The 25,764-nt window shown below is 35.4% G+C and overlaps 2 protein-coding genes across 2 annotated transcripts; both read right to left on the minus strand.

Annotated features, from left to right (window-relative positions):
- Positions 1–13,527: 13,527 nt before the first annotated feature.
- LOC121313806 (probable G-protein coupled receptor 141) lies at positions 13,528–19,048 on the minus strand. Its single transcript, XM_041246600.1, has 2 exons — positions 18,949–19,048; positions 13,528–14,629 (listed from the first exon to the last, which is right to left on the minus strand). The coding sequence occupies exon 2, from the start codon at positions 14,611–14,613 to the stop codon at positions 13,753–13,755; it is 861 nt and encodes a 286-aa protein (XP_041102534.1). The 5' UTR covers positions 14,614–14,629; positions 18,949–19,048; the 3' UTR covers positions 13,528–13,752.
- Positions 19,049–21,686: 2,638 nt separating this feature from the next.
- Positions 21,687–23,694, minus strand: LOC121313807 (probable G-protein coupled receptor 141). Its single transcript, XM_041246601.1, has one exon. The coding sequence runs from the start codon at positions 23,682–23,684 to the stop codon at positions 22,746–22,748; it is 939 nt and encodes a 312-aa protein (XP_041102535.1). The 5' UTR covers positions 23,685–23,694; the 3' UTR covers positions 21,687–22,745.
- Positions 23,695–25,764: the final 2,070 nt, after the last annotated feature.

Below are 25,764 nucleotides of genomic sequence, written 5' to 3' on the forward strand. Positions count from 1 at the left end.
AGCTGTGTTCTATGACACTGTATTCTATGATTCTCTCAGTCATTCCAGTGGAAATAACCCTTTTAGTCACGGTAGTATCAAAATCTAGATCTGTATAGTTACTGTCGCATATATATATATATATATATATATATATATATATATATATATATATATATATATATTAGATAATGTTTACAAACTACGTGACATTCCCCTTAGGTTGGCTTAAATATTTTTTTTCATGAAGGAAACATTTCTAGGCTGTTGTAAAACAACCCTAAACATAGCCTAGACCAGTTTCATGAATACACTATGTAACACAGTTTTTGTTCCTGGGTAGTAAATGTTATTTCCTAATTGCTTATGCCTCAAAAGTATAGAAAATGGCTATTATTCCCCACAAACTTTGCTTTTGTGACCAGGACAGTGATATTTCAAAATATCACTATTTCCAATGGGAAAATGGGCAAATGTGTGTCTTTTCGTTCACATAAAGTTAGAAAAAAACATATGAATCCAAATTAACATGTATTTATACTAAAGTAATACAAAGATGACTACAAAAGATTTAGAAGTGAGTAGTTTTTCGAGATTTACAATTATACTGTATTTTCCTCTTTTGGACCTAATGATGTCACCAGCAGAGCACTTTTAGTCTTTACTACTAGATCAAGTAATAAACAGTGAGTAGTAAGAAGCTTTGAAATGATATCACAGTCTCACACCCGCTCCGTCTACAGTTCTTTGATGCAGTGAAGAAATGACTCTTAATAAAATGTAATGGATATAGGCAAATAAGCAGCTTTATTTAAGTTCTGAAATTCTGAACGTAAACAAGTTGCTGAACAAACAGCAAGATATTGGGCATCAACATAGGAACACTATTGTATGTATGCGGTCTGTGTTAAATGACTTTTTTTTGTGTGTGTGTGTTAGGCAATACGTTTTGTATTGCCAGTAATTAATTTTAACTACTAAATATAATCTTATAATAAATTAAAACAAAATATAGGGCATAGAAACATCATAGGATTGAAAAAGAACACTACTTAACTATATATGGATACATTAATTCAATATACCCATAGAAATGTGGGAAAAAATATAGACTGACATAAATCAATTGGTAGAACTAAGTTTACTTCAACAAAAGAAAAATATTATATTTATAGCTTGCAGCTGTTTTGAAGCCCACTGAATAAATACAAAAAAAAAAAAGATTGTCCTGCAGTAATGCTAAAGCTTGCGGCCTCTTGGGAAGTTGGAAATACAGTCACTGAAGGAACTCCACAGCAAGATATTTGTGATGAGTGACAGATGTACAGTACATGCTTTTACGATAATGCTTTTGCATATATATATATATATATATATATATATATATATATATATATATATATTATATATATATATAAGACAAATCTTTTTTTTCAATTAAAGGTATGAAGGCTCTAACAAAAGATGTGCTAGAAGGCATGGCAGCTTACATCCCCCTTACAGATATACTGCAAAGGCTCATTCAAGTAAGTAGGAATAGCAGTAAACAGTTTACTTGCAGTACAATATTATGAATGATGCATTTGCTTTTTGACATAAATATGGTGTCTGTAAGTTTGGATTAGATCTGCTACATTCCTAAAAGACATACATGACAAACTATACATCTTCTGGCACTTCTATAGATAAACTGCTCACAGAGCGCATATATGCTCAGTTTGACATTCACCTGAGAACTTTTGACTTGTACTTGTTTTGGATTACACTAATTCACAGGGCAGATAATTAGTTATATAGTATTTTTATTCCGGCTCATTTCCACACATGATTATAGTTTAGTATTATTTGTTTTGTATAGCTGTTCATCAGCAGTATAAACCAAAATATAATGGTGTTGTTATACCTGAAAAGCAGGACCCCAATCGCAGTATACACCAGTTAGGCAGTACTCATGCAATTTTATGAGATAATTAATGACGGAATATAAAAGAGAGCTTTAGGAGTATTTATATGTATTTCTTCCTTCATTAATGTAATCATAATTTGGCATCACTCCAAAGAAAAAAGACAACATGAACTGGAAGATGTTTAAGAGTTCTTCTTTATTTAATAGGATCCTGTTTACAGTGTGGGCAACTATGGAGAGATAAAGGGCATCATCCTAAGAATGCTTGACACATTTGTTCATGAGAAGGTACTGTGTATGCATTTTGGTTTTAAACACAATACCTTGACCTTTCCTCTCTTTTTTTTTAAAGAACACAGTCTCGTGATACACTTTTAAATAGCCAGCTCACTATAAAAAACAGTGTCTCTTCCGGCCATATTTTATTCCTGCTGGAAATCCTCACATTTCCTTAAAGGTATAGTAATGGGTCTAGAAATATTGCAGTGGATCTCTCAGGATTATCTTTTTTATTGATATTTTGTATAAAAATGGTCTGAGCCAATAAAAAATCTCTCTCAATCTGTGATAGGAAGAGAATAGTTTTTGACAACAGACAATCTAACCTCCCACAGTGCTGACTAAAACAGAACAAACTTTCTTGTGTTCAACAAAAATGAAAATGTTGGTCGGAAGGCTGTTTTGTATTATAGGGCTCATATTGTAAAGAGGTGTGTTCTTTTATGTATAGACAATTGATACTTTGTAACTACAGCTAAACCTGCATATAGATATTTTAACTAGTAATGAGCAATTAAATGTTTTGATTTTTTAATTACAATACATGTACATTGATTTTTTAATTATTTTTGGGTTATTACTGTACATTAATGTGTAGATCCTCACACTGCTACAAGCAGAAGAATGGTTGGCTCCCATATTGACTTTGTGAACAGCTACAGCTTAAATGACCTTTGGGTAATGTTAATAAACTGGGCTGTCAACAACATTTTTCTAGCAATGTAGAGTGCACAGAAAGCTAAACTATACCTTAATGTATTAAGCAGACAACAGGGGCTAACTGCATTTGTTTTCATTCTGCTTTCTAAACTTTATTAGAGGCAACACAAAGCCTGCAGAACCAGGATCTGCACTGGTCCCTGTGCAGTCTGAGAGCAACAGTCGCCAGGGGGCTTAGAGGGCTCAGAGAGTGGCCCGCCAGCTCTATGGAGTCTGCACACAGCAGTACAATAAGCATCGAGCAGGGGCGGAGATCATTGTTTTTAGGTAAGACTTGTTGGGACTTTTTCTTTGAAACTTTGGCTGTTTTGTAATTGCTGTTTAATACCCAATACAAAGCTAGCTGCTATTTCAGTAGCTTGCTAAAAACTTGCTAATAAATGATGATAGTGCAGCTACTACTGCTAATATCTTATAAACCATTTAAGCTGGAAACTTCATATTTTCAGTCTTGTGAAAACTCCTCAGGCAAAATCTAACGGCACCCTTCCCGCTTTGAACCATTACCTGAAATGGCCGACAATGGTATCATTGGACTTTCTGATTTCTAGGTGGTCAAGACCCAAGGCTTCTAGATATTGGATTCGTACTGCGTACACATGTGTATTATGTGATTCCGTGGTGGTTGTTGTCGACATTTTAGTTTAGCAAAGCTACCACAGAAACCATTTGAGGTATTTACTTTGCATTCTGAATGCGTTATTGCCCATGACATTGATCACTGACGTAATCATTCTTATTGTCTTAATGTTTGGTACACAGCTGTCTGCTTTGGTTTTTCTTATTGAAGTTCCAAGTCTCAGACTTGGTAGTGGTATCAAATATCAGAGTTGTAATAGCTAATCGGTTATTGTGTAGAATGACTGCATTTCAGTTTCCTGTTTCAGTCATCACATATTGGTATTATTTTAAAACTCAGACGTTTAAAGCAGCTGTTTGGTCTAAATTTAGCTTGTAGAAGCAGGTTGAACAGTTCTGTGTACTTGGTGGTGTGACATGTTTCTGGGGTTGTATTAAACAGTATGTCATCAAATACAATCCAAAAAGGGCTACAGGAGGATAGGACATTCGTTCAAATGGAAGGCAGATCACCATCTTCAGTGTGAGAAGGAGGCATTTTGAATGAGGACACTGTAAAACAGCTGGCTTTTCTGAAGTAAATCATATAGAGACTATGGTATTTCTGCAGGAATGTACACAGCCTGTCAGTCTGTAACACATTAATTTGGAGTTTTGTCTTTTAACAGCTATGCTGTGGGTGTTAGGTTTCAGAAAAGCAACAAGGGCTGTGGTCAAAGCTAAAGTAGCTGACAACCACGCTAATTCTAGAAAAATGAAATAAGATAATATCTGTCAGATAACGGAACTTGAAAGTCTGAACCCTGTTGGTGAAGGTTTAACATTAGAACCTAAAACCACTGCCGGCAGTCATTATGACAGTTACATTTTAAACAACATCAGTATTAAAATGAAAGACCAACAATCGGATACAACTCAAAAGTTTTATTCAAGCACATCATATTATACATCTGCACAGCCAAAACACCATATTTAAATAAACAATTAAACATAAAAAGGTTTATTTTCTAACTTACCATATATAAAACACTACTTTAAAAAATGTAAAGCTATAATAAAATAAACATTTAAAAATAAACTAGTGTTCAAATACTGTAGGTATATGTACATACAGAACTACAGAAATTAAATTAGTTTTTAATTTAAAGTGAAAGTGACGTGTGTCACTTGGTGCAGCACTGAATCCAGATTGAGCTGCAGCAGCACTCTGCTGCTTTGCAGTTTTCTGATCGAAAAGTTTCTGCCGAAGCGCTGTGGCTAGCTTCAAGATGAAATCCCTCCTATTGATATTTTCCCCGGTGCATTCCTTGTACAAAACAAAAGAATTGATGGCTGTCAGGTCTAATTGAGATAACAGCAGGCTTGTGTGTAAAAATAAAATAGAATATTGTAAGTTATATTCAAAACAAAAACATGTATTGTAAAAGGCTGACAAAGTGGCGGCTTTGGCCGTTCTAGGTGGGTGGGATTATAACTTCCTTATTTTCGCAATCCTGCCTTTTCAAACGCTGTCAGGGTATTTAATACATGTATTTAGGAAAAGTCATAAACAGACAACCGTGTAATCTCCAGACACACAGAGTAATTTAAATTTCAAAATCTCAAACCATCACAATGACTACCGTGGCGGTTCTAGGGTTAAAATGTTTAGCCAAAAATACATAGTAGTAAGCGTACCATGTAAGCCAGTTGATTTAATATTCAGTGTATCTTCACAGTCTTTCCCATAAATTTAGATGCTGTACATATACAGTATTTTGCACAAATACATGTTGCAGTACATTTTAAAAGTGATGGAGGGCTTCTTATGGTAGCTTTTCTGATTGGTAACACACATTCCCAACATGTTACAGTTTAACCCTTTAAACATAACCAGAATTGTGGTGGTTTTATGCAAACGTTGCCATTCCAGAGCACCTAGGTGACTCATAATGGACAAATTGGGAAATTCAGCCATTTTCTTGAGGGAACAGCAGGTTGCATAGGCCCCATACTGTACTACCATGCCCCTTGTGACATCACTGAGATTAGTCTATTTTCCCATGATTGTTTCTGAATGCATACATTGCTGGAGTTTTAATGATAACACTAAGGGATTCACTTCCAATGGACAAGGCAGTCAGCTTCAAGAGGTTATATCAAGGAACTCGGAGACATTGAAAACATGCTTTTAAAACACCCATTAATAAGTTATTTACAGTCATTACAAGTCGCTGCTTTTCCAATGACTTGTGTGTGTTTTTATTGTCCAGGTAATGTACAGTGCAAGTGACCTCTTGATAGAGTCCTGGTACCAACTGAAAGGGCAAAAGTGAAAATATCACATGTGGGTAAAGTTGCCTTTAGCAGCCTATAAAACGTGTCTTCATTAAAACTGTGTCTTTGTAGCTGTGGTCATGTTTATCACACAGCCTGTCTTCAGAGTAGTCTTATAAGAACAAAAGAACATAAGAAAGTTTACAAACAAGAGGAGGCCATTCGGCCCATCTTGCTCGTTTGGTTGTTAGTAGCTTATTGATCCCAGAATTTCATCAAGCAGCTTCTTAAAGAATCCCAGGGTGTCAGCTTTAACAACATTACTGGGGAGTTAATTCCAGACCCTCACGGTTCTTTGTGTAAAAAAGTGCCTCCTATTTTCTGTTCTGAATGCCCCTTTGTCTAATCTCCATTTGTGACCCCTGTAGTTCTAACATAAGCAATATTTGTCCTACGAAACAAGGAGACTGATTTCCATTACATGAAAGTAGAATGCTGATTTGAACTCTGCTCTCGCCAAGATAAGCACTTATCTTTACGTAGCTTTACGGTAAACTAATGTGATCCATCTGCATCTCCATCCATTTGTGTTGCTTTCCATCTGATGATGTAGGTATCCTTCTGTCTGGTGTTGATTGCTGAAGTGTAATGCTGGCTCCAGGGATCAGCTTATTTTGCCTCCCCAGCGCATCAGCACACACAACGGCTGAGATGCTGGCTCTGGGGATCAACCCAGTGCGGTCTCCCCAGCTCATCAGCATGACAACCGTCTGGATTGCGCTAAGTAGGGTACATCTCTGGGGTCTTCAAGTGGGTACCTTCCATCCTCGGTGTTTCGTTGACGAGCCCACGACACCTCAAGAGGGCTCGACAGTAATTCTGGCATCCCAGCATCACTCCCCACCATCCCCCACTCAGCTCAGCCCAGCTTACTTACCGGTACATCAGCGTTGCTTTCTTTCTATTATGCTTGAGATCCCCATCCAGAATCTTTCCTTCTCAACCACAGCCAGTTGCTGCTTCTTTCTGTTGCTGTTCTTCACTGTTGCGACGCAACTCTTGGCCACTGAACTCAACATCTCCTGAGAAACCGGGTTGTAGTGTGTGCCACAAATCCTCGACAACCCACCTCCACTTGGTAAACAGACTCTCCATCCTCGTTGTTCCTCTTCAGCAGCTAGTTGAGCAGACCAAAGTTTTTTACTCTCTTCCGCTTCAGTAGCTAGTTGAGCATACCAAAGTTTTTTTCTCTCATATGCCTCATCCACAGCATCCTCCCATGGCACTTTTAACTCTACCAGATGAACAAGGTGTGCTGATCCAGACCACAAGACAATATCTGGTCGAAGGTTAGTGGTGGCAATCTCAGGTGGAAAAATAAGCCGTTGACCAGCATCTGTCAGCAGCTTCCAGTTGTCCTGGGCGTAGCTTGGTTTTAACACCTTTTCTTGGTGGTTGCTCTCTTGGATTGAGGAATATTGTCTTTTGTGTGTAATGTTTTGATGGAACTGGTGGGAACTTATTGGTCAGGTTACACTTGTCTTCCAATGGTAAGTCCAAACATCGCAGCACCTGGTCATGGCGCCAAGTAAACCGTCCTTGGCTAAGACCCACCTTACATCCTGTCAAACTGTTCCTTAATGTTGCAGGTGATGAACACAAAGGACAGGAGGGATCCTCACCCACCCATAGGTTTAGGTTCTGTGGTGATGGGAGAACATCATATGTTGATCTGATGAGGAAACTGATCCTGCTCTGTCCATAGGTCTTGCCAGTCGATTTTGCGTCGTTTCACACTCTCCCATCTCATCCATTCTCCCTGCTTAGCCTGGAAAACGACCTTTACACACCTGATCCTCTCCTCCTGCTTTTGCACCTCGTTGACTCCAGCTTCCTCAGTTGAGCTGGGGTTGCCTTGTGCCATGTAGGAGGAGCTGAACTGAGACCAAGACCTCCTTTTCCATGCTGAACTTGACCCATAATACCTCTGATTCGAAGGGCAGCCTTAGCATCTTCCACAGCTTTCTTTGCCACCCATTTTCTTCCAGTTTTCAACACAGGTGCTGCCTCCCTTACGCATTTGTCGCGTGAATCTACTAATGTCATTTCCAGTCGGACTTTGGCGCACTTACACTCCTCGGTTAGAGCAGAGCTTGGTAGCTGCAGTATTCCTTTACCATAAAGTCCCACTCTGCTGAGGCAGTGTAGAACTCCCAACCATTTCCTTACATACGAACTGATTAAAGCTTCCAGCTTCTCAACTGTTGTCAAGGAAACCTCGTACACAGTCAGTGGCCACAGCAGTCTTGGCAGTAGACCAAACTGAAAACACCAGAGTTTCAGTTTGCCTGGTAAAGCGCTGCTGTCTATGCTCTTTAACCCTTCGACTGCTTGTTGTCTAACTTCTCCCACAAAATTGTGTCCTTTAGATCCCTGTTGTACCATCTCCATAGACTTTCTCGGACACTGTTGGTATTGCCTCACCATTAATGTAATGTAGTAACTTTCCTAATTTGTGTCTTGAATGAGTGATCAGGGTCAGATAGGGCCAGCCATTCTAATTTTAGTGATGTCATCTTTTAAAAAAATATGTGGTGATGTCCAAGGCTGCAAAATAAGCAACTAAACGTCTAAACTGAATAATGATCCAGCTTTGAAGACATAGATAGCTGAGTGTCAGAATTACAATGGAAATCCACTACTTTAGACAATCATATGTCATAAACTGACACTTTGATTTAGAAAAAGTTTCACTAAAAAATGTTCTTTATTTTACAGGTTATGGAACTGGACCCCAGACAGATTGTAGCATCAAATAATCTGAGACAAGCATTAAAAACCCTTCAAGGGTAAATGTGTATATATTTTCCATTTTTCGTTACCTAAGTTGAACTTGCAGTAAACATTGGTCGGACCCACATGCACTGCATCCAGAAGACTCAAACTTAACCAAGGGTTTATGGGTAACAGGGATCTGTTCTAATTGCTTACAAATGGTTATAAACAATAGCCAAAAAAACAAAAAAAAGCCAAAATTGTATAATAACTGTATTGCAAAGCAGCCTCATACAATTGGCGAGACAGATATATAGACAGGCAGACTTGAAAAGACAATGGCAAAAGTGTCATTATCACAGTGACCCGAAACATCTTATTTGTATACATGACCTGTTTTTAAAAAAATAAACACCTCAAAGGTTCTGTTTTCTGTGTATAAGTTCATGACCCCAACTTAGGAAAAGGCATAAAATATTATGCAGAAAATGAAAAGAAAAATAGCATTTAAGCTAATCGGAAACTAGAGTCGGGTCAAATAGACCCTAAACCTAATAGGAGGGTTAATATTGTTGCCCCTCCTTTATAGTTTTATATTTATTTACACCGAATTATACAGAAACATTCCAGCATTTGCTGTTAAATTGTTTGAACCAACAGCTAAATCCCAATGGAATTAGTTTATTACTCACCTTAATGCATTTCAAGTGATGCTGTATATTTTCTTATCGGTTTCCATTAAAAGGGTATCCTTTACTGATGTTTTTCATTGCCGTTTAAAAAAGAAATTAATCTCCTTTATTAATATCTTAAAATTGTCAAAATAAAACTAAGCATTCATTGAGTAACAGTTATATTCTCCTTAACTGTAAATACTATCTTTATATACACACACACACACACACACACACACATACAGTGCTCACCCGTTATAACACAGTCTGTTATAGTGTGGAATCGGTTATAACACTTTAGAGTCGTGGCCCCCATTTGCTGCATAATGCCATTATAGTAGCCCTTTTATACTTGTTATAAGGCACAAATAGCACTGTCTTGTAACTATGGTTCCTCACTATATATATATATATATATATATATATATATATATATATATATATATATATATATATATACAGTATCTTATAGAATATATACCAAACGTCTTGATACTTATGTATATCACCAAACGTCTTGAATACTTCGTTTGAAACCGAAACCACTATATATACTTATATATATATATATAACCATATATATATATATATATATATATATATATATATATATATATATATATATATATATATATAAAATAGTGGTTTGCAGAAGTATTCACTCCCCTGCAAAGTTTTTGCATTTTGTTGGCACCTGAGCGTACTCCACAACGCTTTCAAATTAGACTTTACATGTAGAATTTACACTATCTACTCCACATTGATGGTTAAAAAATGCATTTAGAATATAAATAAATAAGATTTACAAAGAAAAACAGATTAATCTCAGTTGCATAAGTATTCAACCCCTTTGCTACTGCAGTCCTAAGTCAGCTCAGGTGCAAATGATTTGTTTGAAAGGTCACAAAATTAGTGAAATGGTTTCAGCCTGTGTGTACTCAAAGTGGTTTAACTTGTAGATAATTTCCCTCAGGTATATAAAGACTTTCAATCTGCAACTCATATAATGATCCAACAAAGCAATCATGATGACCAAGGAGCTTTCAAAACAAGTTAGGAATAAAGTGGTAGAGGCACAGAGCAGGAGAAGGGTACAAGAAAATTTCAAAGATGCTGATTATCCCTCTCAGCACAGTGAAGTCCATCATTAAGAAGTGGAAGATGCATCATACCACCCAGACACTACCCAGATCAGGTTGCCCTCCCAAACTGAGCAGACCTTGAGAAATCTGCAGAGTTCTGTGTCTGAGATGGGAGTCAATGTTCACACATCAACAATAAGCCGGTCCCTAGATTTTACATGTAGAATCTGGACAAACTACTCCTCATTGATAAAGTTAAAAAATGCATATAGAATATAAATAAGTAAGATTTACAGAGAAAAACAGATTAATCTCAGTTGAATAAACATTAAATCCTTTTGCTACTGCAGCCCTAAATCAGCTCAGGTGCAAATAATTTGTTTGAGTGAAATGGTTTCAGCATGTGTGTACTCAAAGTGGTTTAACTTGTAGATAAGGGATAAAGTGGTAGAGGCACAGCAGGAGACGGGAGTCAGCTTTCACACATCAACAATAAGCCTGTCCCTACACACAGCTGGCCTGTATGGATGGGTGGCAAGAAAGAAGCCATTACTCAAAAAGTCTCATCTTAAAGCACATATGGAGTTTATGAAAAAGCATGTAGATGATACTGCAGACATGTGGAAAAAAGGTTTTGTGGTCAGACGAGACAAAAATTGAACTTTTCGGCCTAAATTTCAAGCATTACGTCTGGTGCAAGCCCAACACTGCACATCACCCAGTCAACACCATTCCAACTGTCAAGCATGGTGGTGGCAGCATCATGTTATGGGATGCTTCTCTTCAGCAGGGACTGGGAAAAATGTCACCATCCTAATGTGCAAAGCTAGTAGAGACCTATCCAAAAATACACATAGCAGTAATTGCTGCAAAAGGTGCTTCTAAGTACTGACTTAATGGGCTGAATACTTATTCAACAAGTACATTTCATTTTGTACATTTTCTTTGCAAGTTTTGCTGACATTTAACCCATATATAACAGTGTTCAGTTTAACCACTACAACTTTGAATAAAAAAAAGTTTGTTTGAAAAACTGCATAGATTATTAGTAATTCAACAAAATGTGACATTATTGGTAGGGGGTGAATACTTCTGCAAACCACTGTATATTTATATGGTTATAGTATCGTAGTTAGCTTGATTCATGGGCTTGCAGCAATCCTGAATTTCTAAAAGTATACTCTGTCAAAACTGACAGGTTTCATTTTTTGTTGCTATAAAGTGTATTTTGAGAAGTGAAAGCATGTTTAGCATGCAGATTGAGCTTCAGATTAGATGTAGCCTACATTTGTGATACTGAAACTCAATTTGATAGTAGATATATCAAAAACATTTTTTTTAAATAAACTTCCCCTTCACAAGTCCTTGTCTTTTTGTTTTGTTTTTTCTTAACAGCTTTCTATTTTAACAGAACTTGCGAGGCAAAACTCAGATGGCTTCACATTGGGAGGTGGGACTGATCTCTTCCAGCAAGCAGATTCTCAGCTGAATCTCGCTCCACCTCCTTTAGTAGACTAAACATTTTGTGGTTGTGCTCTTTGGTTCATGTCTATGGCAAGCCGAATTACACAGTGTAACAATTTTTTTTTTTTTTTTTTTGTTCCTGAGTTCCTAGTAAGTGTTATTTCCTAATTTCTTTAAATGATTTAGAGGTATCTTTAAATGAACTGGAAGTCATTTAGAGATATATTCAAATGATTCAGAGATATGTTTAAAATATTTTAATTTTAAGATATCTCTAAATGACAGTTTGGCGTACCATGCTAGCAAAATCCATGTGGTTTCCATAGCATTTAAATTTATCTGTAAATCAAATTGAGATTTATTTCAGTTTTAGATTAATTTACAGATATCTCTAATTGATTTACAGATATCTTAAAATTCATTTTAGATATCTTAAAAACTGCACAAGTAAAGATGTCTGTAATTCAATATGAGATCTTTAAATATTTCTAAATGATAATTTGGCTTGCCATACATATCATATATATATATATATATATATATATATATATATATATATATATATAGTATATATTAGATTATATATATATATATATATATTCTCTGTGAAGTGTGACACGGTCAGTGCTCGGTTGTGATTAGTAGCTTATTCTTAGCGGTGGAATCTAGGAATATACATAAGCAATACATCTTGGAATACCTAGTGAAAAGGAAAAATAAACTCACTCCTTTTGATTAATTAATTTGTCATACATTCTCTCACAAATATTTGAACTTTAATGTGATTATACAGTACTGTGAAACTGTTTGTGTTTGCTGTTGCCTCAGCATTTCAGCCGCTGCCCTGTCCTTGATTCCAAGTTTTACCCAGGTGCTTGGAGTTATGGATGATGTGAAACATTCATAACCCCACAGTATACATGACTTCTCAATTGTGCACAGGCTGTTTCAAGGGTGATAAATAACAAGGCCTCATATTTTCAAGATGATTTAAATAAAAAATATGTGCTGATCATGGCCAAAAAAAATATAACAGGTATGTAAATTCTTTAGTTCAAAAGTACAATATAGGTTAATTATAACTCTTATTTCAAACGACATTGACGTGTAATTCAGAATCAAACATTTCTACATATGATGGGGTCGTTTAATTGAACTGTAAAAGATGGCAAATGTTCTGCTGTTGTTTAAATCAATAAAACAAGACCCCCCCCTCCCTTTGTAGTGTAAATATATAGATTAACTAAAGCAACATAGTACATAGAGTTTCGTGTTTTTAAAAGAAAGGAATATCTTGTTTAAAGCTTTGGAACCTGACCTTTTACTTTCGTAAGTTCACTTATTTTGTTTGAACCTCTTTTCTTTTGGCCCTTGTGCCTGTTTATTTGATTATTTTATTTCATAAAAGAACTTTATTTTTGACATTAATCTGTCTCTGAGCCTCAATCCACTCGCCAGCCTGTCACTCCCCTAAATTAAATGTTTAAATTGTTTATTTCCAGTCTGGTCACTATCATTTAATTTCTGAAAATCGTGTAGCTTACACTATTTCCTTATACTATTAAAAATTTACCACAGTATTTTTGCAGTCTTACCATGCCTCTCCCATGGTTATACTAGCATTTGCCACAGTTTACACTAGTTTGCCTTGTTTATTAACATACTTCACCATACCGTGCTCTTCTTTACAATCCTTAACTACACCATGCTTTCACTATGCTTTACTACACCTTGCTGTGCTTTTACTATAAAAGGGTTACAACACAAGTTTAGATAAAATACCTTAAATAATAACTCAGGGCTGGAGCTCAAACTTTATTTAAGCAGTGAAACTTGATGAAGTGACCTGTAGAAAGAGTGGCATACAGAATATACATTTATACCATTGTAAATGAAAAACAAACATGTTACAGAAAAGCAAAAAATAAGTGAGGTGCTTGTGGGAACTCATAATCCCCCCACCCAACCCCAACCATAACCCCAGGTTCAGTCATGGCCATCTGATCATTGGACATTTTGAGAAACAGCGCAGGCTTCTTCAACTGCCTCTTGCTATAAATGTCAGCAAGTCAAAACAACATAAAGATGTGATAGCCAAACAGATCTCATTGTAACGGTTTGTTTGGTCATTGCTTTGGCTATGTTGAATGTAGTAGATTCGGAATATGTGGTATGGGAGAAAACAGATGATCATCACCATAAGAAAGTTCAGGTTCTTCAGCTGAGCCCTGAATTCTTGACGGGACAGCAAGTCGGTCTTGTTCTTCATTGCAACTTTCACTAGGATCACCAACTGGCAAGCAAGCAATGCAAACACTGTAAACAAAACAGTGGTGATAATAACATAGTTCAGTAAAGCAACAAAAGGATTTTGAATTTCTTTCCCAAACTCAAAGCACCTGTTGGTACTGTAATTGCCATGTTTGCCGTACTGAATGAAGAGTGGTGGGAAAATACTGACAGATACAAACACCCACACCAGGCAGCTGGCAAAAAAAGCATGGAGGGGCCTGTAGAAATTGATATTCTTTCCAAAGAACAACAGGAAGCGTACAACCAGGATGACACTGTAGAAAATGAAGGAGATGTATAAATGGGAGTGGATGAAGATGCTCACCCATTTGCAGAGGAAAAACGGATGCTTCCACTCATTTGAGGCAAAGTATTCAATGCGAAATGGGACAGAGATTAAAAAGAAGCTGTGTACCAAGACAAGGTTGATGATAGAGGTTGTGGTGACGGAAAGCTTTGTGCTGCTGTTAAAAAAGAAGACAGTCATTACAATGACTCCCACTGCTCCACCAATTAGTGAGACACTGTAGATGGCTATGAGGGCATAATTGTATTGTGAAATTGAGCTATTTGTTTGTATCTCATTTGTCCCATTGTTGATATACATTTTCCTCTTCAAATTCCTGCAAAAACATGAAATGCAGCATTAGAATAAATATGCGCAATAGGTATTGTAACTAAATATTAACATAATCTTAATAATAATTCCCTTTAAAAAGGTAACAGTGTGGTACAAGCATGTTCAATATATCTTTTTTAGAACTTAATACATACAATTTTTATTTGATATTTGATATGTGGTTAACAGTAAGTTGTTTATATTTATTTTACTACTGTATGCTACACATCCTACATGTATTTTTAACTTTAACTTTCATTAAACTATGTCATTTTAGCATGCTCATCTCAACTTAAATTCAATGACACCAACCTACACCACATAATCAAGTTTGGTGTAAAGTCTCTTAAACATAGGTGAAAAATAATGGTTACCATATGACAGAAATGCAACAATCCCTTTTACCCGTTGTTAAAACACCATTCAACTGTGTTTTATTTTTTAAGATCACCTATATTCAGGTATACTGTGTACAGTATTGCATTAAATGAAGTCCTTACTGTGCCTTAAAAGCGAAGTCCAAACAAACAAACAAAGCCAGGTGCGTAGATCTCCAAATGCATGAAGTAATTCCAAAATGATCTGCACACTAAAAAAACACTACAAAATCTAAATTGTTTACAGAAGAACTGGCAAAAAAAATGGATATAGTGCAAAAAGTGTTCAGTGCAAACGTTTCAGTCAAATGACCATCCTCAGTACTAGCGAATGAAGAACACCCGAGTATTTAAGATCTTAATTCAATTAAATATAAATATCATAGGTCAAGTGTTCGATTAGAATCAAAAGAACATGTACACAGACCAATTAATATGTTAATATAGTGTTAGACATTAGAGGGAATTTTTTACAAAATACTATTATAAGATTTCATTATAGGACAAGTTACAGAAAAATAGCAAAGACAACAATGGCAGAATTCATCAGTTAAATACATCATAGTGTTAATTATTGAATTTTAGGATCTATTAATCAGACTATTTCAATTCATATAGATATACTAAAGCCAAAATAATAAAAATGAAATAAAACACTGATATTAACATGCATAAAATATGTAACTACTATGTAGTTACCAAATGGTGACAAGTCTTAAGTATAACGTATTGAATTAATTATCAAATAAACATCAATAAAGAATACAAAAGCAATAAAAAAATAAGAAATATGAATTATATATTTATAGATAATAAGATAATCCAAGTTCTTCATGAATGCCTTCTGGCTGTACTGTCTTGAGATAGAAGATCCATTTTGGTTCACATTGAAGTAACTTTTTTATTCAAGTCACCCCCTCTACGAGACTGAAATAATCTTTGTATACCACAAAATGTTAAGTTCAAAATGAAATGATTTACCTCCGCAAAATGTCTAGCCAGTGAAAAGTGTAAGTCTTCCCTACTGATGGCAGACGACATTAATGCGCACCCGTAGTTGTCTTTTGGTTTTACCAACATATTGTAAGTTGCAAGGGCAAGAAATTAAATAAACTACAAAATCAGATGTGCAGGTAATAACTTGTGAAATCTTGTATTCTTTGTTAGTTACATGACTGTGACAGACAGCGAATGAATCCTAGAAAACAATCCCCCCCCCCCCCCCCCGTGGGTGGGGGGCGAGTGCTCTGTATAATAGGAACAGAGTGCTTCATACTGGCTGGGCTGGCAGTTCGTTCCAGGGTCAGTCGGAACCCAGTCAGCCAGGAAGGGGGCGGAGTCACAATGCCCGACTTCATTGCCCTAAAGTGGTACACGATGTGTCAGTCATGGATTGGAGGAGAACTAGCTACCGCAGGGGGCATGACTAAGGGTATAATTGAGGATGTGATGATGTAATCTCTTCCTTTGATGTGAATATGAGAATGACCGAGAAAGGAAACGGACTGTGATAAGGTATCGTGAGTGTTAAATGTTTTATTTGTTGCTAACTGTCTGTGCTTGTCATTATAGAAGGCTAACCTCCGGGAGCTGTAGCTAAACCATCAGCAATTAAACCCGGACTATACCTCACCATTGTACACAAATAAACCTGTAAATCACCACTTTCACTAAGAGCATTCACTCTGGACTTGTGGCTGTGTTGTGTTTGTGTGTGTCGTTTTAGTGTATTATTATTTCAGGACTGAACCCCATGGTTTGCCAGTGATACACATCATTGTGCAGAGCCAGGTATTATTATTTGCCAGCAAATAAAGAGCTGCTTTTTCACCATTAACTGTCTTGTGTCTATCATTCCTGAGCATCACCACTGCACCTGTGCACTACAAACCACTTTGCCACAACGACTTACAAAGGTTTTAGTTTTAATAGCTTTGTCTCAAGCTGTACATTTCCGACATGGAATTGTAGCTGTAGCTTTAGAAAAATTGTCTTTAACAAGAATGTCCCGCATATTTCTGCCTCTATAGTGTGTAAAAAGGGGCATAGATTGAAATATATATTATTGTATTCAAGAAATCCCATAAAGAGATTGGCATAGTCAGATGCAAGTGAAGCTCCCATTGCTGTGCCCTGGATTTGTAGATACAAATCTTTTTAAAGAGAAAGTCATTTTTAGTGAGACCCATACATGCCATCTCAAGTAAAAATACAGCTGGTGTCTGGATGTCACTTATCCTATCAAGACAGAATTTAAGAGCATTAAGGCTATCAACATGTGGAATATTGGTATATAAACTTACAACATCAAGTGTAGCTAGAATATCATTTTCATTTGGTAATCTTACATTCTATAGTTCACTAATAAAGTCACCCATACCCCTAAGATATGAATGTAATTCAATAACAAGGGGTCTCAAGAAAGAATCAATGTAATTGGTAAGAGGTTCAATGAGGAACCAAGTCCAGAGACAATTTGAGCAATTTAAACATTATACAGAACTTAAAATAACCATTGTTAAAATAGGAAATAGTGTAGAACTTGTACTGTCCCCTTCCTGGAAACTACATTCCACCACATGCTGTCCTGTGGCAGATCTGTGAAGAGAAACTAGAGGTTTTCATATAAATATAGTAGCCTATTCAAGTTTCTTGAGATTAAGGCTTGTTAAGGAAGCTTGAGGCATTTCTTGTTAAAAGTTGGTAGAACACTCTAACACAATTTGGACCTGCTGTCTTATTCAGTGGTTAAAGTGTGTGGAAGGAAAAAACGCTACTATATGAAACAAGGGGCTAAGGGGAGCTGAAACAATATTAAAGGATACTAGAATGTCTGTGGAGGAACTACAATGAGGAGCACAAGATTACATGTGAAAACTGTACAGTTAAATTATCATTGTGGGGGATAACCTTAACAACTGTTATTTAAATCAAACAGGGCACATGTAGCAGACCACCACCAAATCTTCTCAAACTATTTTCTTCTCCCTACCTTATATGAAAAATATGAAAGGATAGCTCCCTAGATTACTCCACAAATATGACAACTTTCAGATAGACTACAGAAATCTCTATTCCAGGTGACGAACTTGAGACCCTCGACATAGCGAGAGACACACGAAACAATATGTTAGCAAAAGCAAAATGTCCATGACATTCTAATAACATACTACAATACAAAATATAATAAAACATTGGCTCTTAGATGACAATAAAATATAGGCTCTTGGGCTATATACCGGTTTGAAGATATTCATACAATTCAAGGAATTATATTTTAACCAGTTCTTAAGCAGATCAAAGAGAGAGCTTAACCTAACAGAGGGACCCACCATTATGAAAGAAATCCATACTTACTTCTTTCTCTGATCTGTATGCCTCTTTTCTAGAAACTAAAAATGAGCTACAAATTAATGCACCTTTATTAGAGGGTCCATAACAAGGAAGACCCTGTGGGTTAGCTTCCAGGTTTCCAGTATTGTTGCAATTCTGTTTTTTTCAATATATGAAACTTCCAGGCTGTTATTTTCATTGGGGTCTTATTAAATACACACACACACACACACACACATAAACACACAGTATGCAGTTTTGTTAGCCAGTAAACTCGTGTACCTCATCTGTAACGTTATGGCTGCATTAGGACTCGAGTATTAAAAAAGACTTAACTGGACTTTCTCAGTGGTTAATGTAATGAATAATATTCCATCAACTAGACAGACACTCTCCATCTGGGTTTACCTATACAACAAACTTCACCAGATGTCTTTCTGTCATGACTTCTTCAAAGTGCAACCAGCACAGTTGTAATTTTAGATTGCTATTAATAAACTGCACTGTACAGTATGCACTTTTTAACATGGCAAGTAAGTATAATTCAGTTTTTAAGCAACTTAATTATTCATTAGTTTGTACAAAAAATATGAAATAGTCACTTGTGTCTTACCTAGCTTAGTTTTCTTTTAAAAAAAAAAAAAACGATGCTGAAGAACACTGGATGCACGGTAGGATGAGGACTGAGAAAGCTGCTAAACAGACATGCTGGTTAAAATACAGGAAAGGGAAGGGGTGTTGCACAAGACACTGTTGTTTTGTTAGGTTTTTGTTTTGTTTTTTACTACTTGTATTGGTCCAATAAAGTGAATATTTCCTTTGTCAAATATGACAATGATTTGACAATGATAACTATGATTTGAATTGCATTTCTGTATATTGTCTTCAGGTTTAACTAATTAGGGAAATGAAATGAACAAAAACCTCAACAGGTATACAATAAACAACTCTATAATTTCCAATGATTCATTAGGGTAGTGTTGTGTTTCGATAATGTTATGTAAACGTATGGAAGCAGAGTTCACAGAGTTCAGCTACACACACACATGCACTTGTCTTGTTTCTTTATGATATCCAAATTATGTTTGACCACCAGTTGGCACTATGCACAAAGAAAAACAAAAAATTGCTATTCCAGATAAATGTTGACTGAGTGCAAATGCTATAGGACCTACATTTTTTTTAAAAAAATCAGTAATGGACCTATATTTGTGAATGAATCCTTAACAAGCAAAAACGTTTAACACTTTTAGAGATTTGAAAATATTAACTAAAACGCAACTGAATATGGTGCAGTGCATGTCATCTTTTTGTAACCTTGTGCTCTCAATATAATGGTTTTAAAATGTCATGATCCTGAGAAAATGGATCTTGTGATTGCGACATAAACATAACTCTTGAGTAAGGAAACTTATTTAATTTGATGTCTGCCTAGGAGTACACACAATACCAATGCTACGTTAGTAAGTCTCTATTTACTGATTCTAATGTTCAAAAGCTACACATCTACAGAGTCAACATTTATTGTTAGACACAACAAATACAGCATGCAGTCAAGGGAGCTGGAACTAGGGGTGCTGGGGGTGTGGCAGCAACTCTTGGCATTGCATGGCTTCCATCATGTACAGGGGTTACAGTTTTGTTAAATGGCTTTCAACACCCATACTTTTAAAAGTGTTCCAGTGCCATTGCACGCAGTTTTAAACAGAAATCAGATCATGACCACTTACCTAATTTTTCTGGGAGATAGCTCGGATACGGAGATGGTCTGTCTTCAGAAGATGATTCAGTTAATCATGTCTCACTCAATAATTGTGAATTACATGATAAACACTTCCCCTATTTCCTCAAGTATATTCTATGTAATTTCTCTGAAACAACGTTTTTGGTTCTACTTCAGGCCTGCTATTATCTGTTTCTGCTGATTTACCAAAAAAAAAAAAAAAAAAAGTGTTTATCAAATGATACAGGATCAGGAATCCTGATTGTCATTTTAACCCACAATAGTCTTGTGCTCCTTAGGGAATGTGTTCTTCACACATACCTACAAATAAAAAACATGTACTACGACCACTAGCGAATCCTTACATGTACATGTAAACATGTTAAATCATGTGCATTACTAAACAGAACCTTAGTGTAGCATACATAATTAAGCACAACAGGATCCAGTACTAATTCCATGTCCTAAATTAATATAAAGGGCTTGACAAAAGGTATTGAAAACTCACTATATATATATATATATACATACACATATATATATATATATATATATATATATATATGTATATATATAGATATAGATATATATATATTATATATATATATATATATATATATATATATATAATCTATAGATATATATATATAATATATTTGTAAGATATATATATATATATTAATTAATCTATCTAATTGTAGCATTTTGTAAGCGCTTTAATTTGCAGTTCAAATTAAAATACAGTACTGTATGGATTTTTTTCACAAACACATCTGTGTTGGCTTCTAATATTCTTTTAAAAAGCAGTGTCTACATGCCCATACAAAAAAAAATAAAAAATACATTAAGATTTTTAATTTTTATTTAAAAGAAATTTAAATACAGTTTATATGTGCATATATTTACTAATAGTTATTAAGTTATTGAAATATTAACATGCAAAGAATGTTAGCACATGCTGGCCTTTAGTCTGCTAATGTGTATTTAATGATTACCACACAATGCCATTGGAATGCAGTGCTTTGGCATTGGTTCCGATATTCGTTTTCATAAGAGCTTCTTTGCAGATGCTAAATGTTTTAGGCATATAACAAAGTCCTGTACATTACCTTAATGGAAACATTAAAGCTCTACAAAACATTTTTACAGTAAGGATGTTCTCACTAACACAAATGAGTGTATTAGTGAAACGTTAGTAAAATAAGTGCCTTTATGTAATGTGATTGTGCACGTGATAGTATTAATATTTCTAATATTTCAGTAATCACTGATTATTTTACAAAGTTAAGTTTTTTCAGGGTCAATTATAAACAAATACATAAACAAACATTTTTCCCAGTTTTTCATAATCATAAAGATTAGTAATTTCGTAAAATTTAGCACTATTGAGTGATTACAAATTTAAATTGAACTGACCATAATATGTCATTACAGTAAAAAAAAAAAATTATATATATATATATATATATATATATATATATATATATATATATATATATATATATATATATATATATATATATATAATAAAAAGATTACATAACCGTGTGGAAACTAATACAAATATTCCTATTGTATATTTAAAAATAACATAACAAATCAAATTAGATAAAAGATGCATGCTTTATTTCAATTAACTCTTTATGCATGTACATTTTTAAAAATTAAAAATAACACCTGAAAGGAGGGGTTACTTTAATGTTATTTATTTACATTACTAAACATGTTCTGTATATGATCCTTGGAACAGAGGCTTTCTTGACTCGAGGTCCCCAGTGCTATCCGGTATCCTGGCTGAGGAACCATAGAATATTGTATATTGGTACATACTGTTATTGTGCCTACTGCAAACAGAGATAATTGATACAGCAGGTGTGCAGGCAGCAAGTGTTACATCTGAAATAACTCCAGGTACCTCACGGCAGCAGGGGGATGATCCTGTGAGATCAAAGTGCTCTGAACTGGAATGTTTCCAGCTCCAGTTAGCATGTTCTCATGGAGGTGATTTGAATGTTTCCAGCTCCAGTTAGCATGTTCTCATGGAGGTGATTTGAATGTTTCCAGCTCCAGTTAGCATGTTCTCATGGAGGTGATTTGAATGTTTCCAGCTCCAGTTAGCATGTTCTCATGGAGGTGATTTGAATGTTTCCAGCTCCAGTTAGCATGTTCTCATGGAGGTGATTTGAATGTTTCCAGCTCCAGTTAGCATGTTCTCATAGAGGTGATTTGAATGTTTCCAGCTCCAGTTAACATGTTCTATGAAGGAGATTTGCTAATGTGGTTTGCTTGATGTTATACTTGAACATCTCAAGAGCAGTTTTTTTCATCTAATGGTAAGGATGTATTTCTAATCGCAGCTGCCTATTAATTTATAATGTTTTTACCATTTTGTCTTTTTTCTTTACTAACTGAATATCATGGGAAAGGTTGTATTTCCTCCACTCATTAAAACTCTTCAGTAGAGCTTTGGTTTGACCTAAAGGGTCTCATGAGTGCTAGTAGTACTCAATGACTGTTTAATATTGCTTTCTGCATTAGGACTGTAGGCTTTCATTCCAGACATATGCTTTTGTTCACTGACCACTTTTGTGAACAAGAGCATATGTAGGTGCTGCTAAGGTCCATGTTAGGCCAGAACCATAGGTACCTTGTTAATATGCTTCACCCACATTTGATCGGGTATGGATTCAGCAGCAAGGAAATATGCTTTTTACTGAAGTGCAAGGGCAGTACAAATAAGAGCCTCTTCCTAAAAAGGTCAACAGATCAAAGCAACTGAGAGCAGTGAGGGCCAGATAGACCTCATTTTGCTGGTACAGATAGGTGCTGTCATTGACATGTTGTAGATAATAGATCCTAAACATGTGGTATGGAACAAAACAGATTATCATGACCAACACAAAGGACAAGCTTTTTATCTGAGCCCAGAACTCTTGGTGAGCAAACGAGCCAGCCCTATGCTGTCTTACAACTTTCCATAATATGTACAGCTGGCAGCAGAACAATACAGAGACTGTAGTAAGCACAATGGCAATCACTGTGTAGTTCACGCTACGCACCCATGAATTCTCAAGCTCTCCTTGAAAGTGGAAACATGTTGTATTGCAATAATGTTTGGAATTACCATACTGGGAAAGATAGGCTGGCAAAACAATAATGAGAATGACTGCCCACACTGCCGCACTATAGCCCAAAGCATGGAGTTTTCTGTAGAATTCCACCCTACCTGACTTCTGGAAAAACATGAGGTACCTGATCACCAAAATAGTCACATAAAAGATAAAAGCTATGTACAGGTGTGCATGGATCATAGCACTGACCACCTTGCAGAAGACTGGTCCCAAGCTCCAGTTATTGCTGGCATAATAATACATCCGAAAAGGCACAGTCAGGAGGAAGACGACATGTATGGCAATAAGATTTAAGACAGCAGTTGTCGTCACAGACTTTATGTTTGATTTCAGGATGCAGATCATGAGTATTGCACCTGTGATGCCTCCTATAAGGACAGCACTGTACATGGCGATCAAAGCAATACTGTATGCATTTAGCTGCATGCTGCTGCATGTTACATTGCTGTCTGATGAGAAGTTTGATGGACAATTTATGTTATTCAGCTGTGGCATTTTCTTTCTTGTTTCCCTTTAAAAAAAAAGAAAGAGAGATTATACTACAGTATACCAATGGTTATTCTGCAAGTTCATAGCATTTCTCATTTTCTATGACACATTTTTTAGGATACATAACCTTCCAACAATTCCTCCGTGGCAAAAGGAGAGCCTTCAGATTTACATAACGTGGCCAGCAAACGACATACTAGTTTACAAGATAACACCTGAGTTACAGTCATTTGAAACTTGAATTAGGAAGCTGTCACCATAAGAAACAACACAAAAAGGAGCTTTTCCAAAATCTTCAGTCTGACCCTCAGTTAACGTTATTACTAATGTTACTGGTTTGTTTTAAAGCCACTATGATGATAGTGGTGCCGTGTTCAAAATTTAATCACAGTAATATTAACTTTAATTGTATTTTTGCAAAGAAAAAATAAATAACAGCAGTCTTGAACAGTTCCATGAAAATGAAACTGTATTTTACGCATATAACTCCAAACTGGGCCAGTATGGGTCACAATGCATTCTTGTGCTTTATGGACCAGCATTGGTAAAAAGAATAAGCAACATAATCTCCTCGGTTTGTTAATAGAAAATGAAATTTGGCTGTGAAACATGTTATTTACTTTACATTAGACCACGAAAACCAACAAAATATGAGACCAATACCTGGCACCCCGAAATATTGAATGTTCAGCATTCTGAAGGCCATATCTTAGGGCTCTGTGGCTGACAATAGTGTGGGCGATTTCAAATGAAAAACGGTCAGTATACTGAACAAAAGTACCAAGGAGGATAATACATCTTTATCCTGTCTATGCAATGTGAATGTAATTGTTATTTAAGAGTAAAAGGAAAATATGAAACAAGTGTAATTACAGAACGTGTGAATATAGCTACATTTTTATTTTATTATTTTATTTTACTATTATAATTAATTAATGATTATCATTACAGATTAAAATAGGCCTCTTATTAAAAAAGTGGAGTTAATCAAAAATAAGGATTAGCCTAGAAACTAACCCCAGAGAAAGAGACCATATTTTCAATAAGAAAGTGTTTAATAATTTACCGGGTGACATGGTTACCGAAATTTCCCCTGAAACCTTCTACAGCAAACATCTACATACAGCTATGGCCAAAAGTTTTACATTACCTAGAAATTTAGGATTGAGATATGATTTAAAAAAAATAATACTCTGTGTGTGTGTGTGTGTGTATATATATATATATATATATATATATATATATATATATATATATATATATATATATATATATATATATAGAAGAAATTTGACTATTTTATTTAACATCATGTAAGCAAATAAACTACAAAAGTCTACTGGAAGCCATAATAGTAGTATAGTATTTCACGTTAGATTTTGAAATGTCACATTTTTCAATTCGTGTCAGTTTTTCGTCAAGTATATGGAAAACCACAAAACAGTATGTATTTCAATATGTTAACATAACATTGTTCAGAAGGTTACATGCGACTTTATGAAGCAAAAATATTAATTCTATGAAGTGAAACCTCTGTTCATAGCAGTAGATAACTTGGTATTCGAGAACATCTTTGCAAAGTGAGGAGGAGTAATCACTTTGATTTCCACATGATTTGTACATGTTTGCATTCTGTAGTTCAATTTTAAAGGTGCTTATTTCCCGCAATGCCAGCTAGGCTGAGCCTCACTGCAAGGTAACCAAGGCAATGCGTGTGACAACATAAAGTCTAATAAAACGAAAGCTACGGAATGTACCTACAATGACACTTCAAACTATTCCATATTGAAGCAACGGTATTCAGAACTAATCAATGGTTATTGAATATTTAAAGAGTTTTTTTTTTTTAAATTTTTTTTTTTTTTTTTTTAATTATACATACAATTACATTGAACGTTATCATTATTCAGGATTTTTAATTGGGACCAAAGTATTCAGCCTAATGTAAAAATCGTAACCATCACAATCACATCCATGTTACTGTGGGGTACAAAGCTACAAGCAAATTATTATTTTTTTTTTTACATTTGTAAAAAATCTTATGTAGGAATAACTGTGCAACGGTGACCACAGCAAGAAAAAATAC

The sequence above is a fragment of the Polyodon spathula genome, chromosome 4 (assembly GCF_017654505.1).
Source record: "Polyodon spathula isolate WHYD16114869_AA chromosome 4, ASM1765450v1, whole genome shotgun sequence".
Taxonomy (NCBI): domain Eukaryota; kingdom Metazoa; phylum Chordata; class Actinopteri; order Acipenseriformes; family Polyodontidae; genus Polyodon; species Polyodon spathula.

Excerpts from the sequence above, each read along its gene's own strand:
- LOC121313806 (XM_041246600.1), bottom strand. The coding sequence starts at position 14,613 with ATGTATATCAACAATGGGACAAATGAGATACAAACAAATAGCTCAATT.
- LOC121313807 (XM_041246601.1), bottom strand. The coding sequence starts at position 23,684 with ATGCCACAGCTGAATAACATAAATTGTCCATCAAACTTCTCATCAGAC.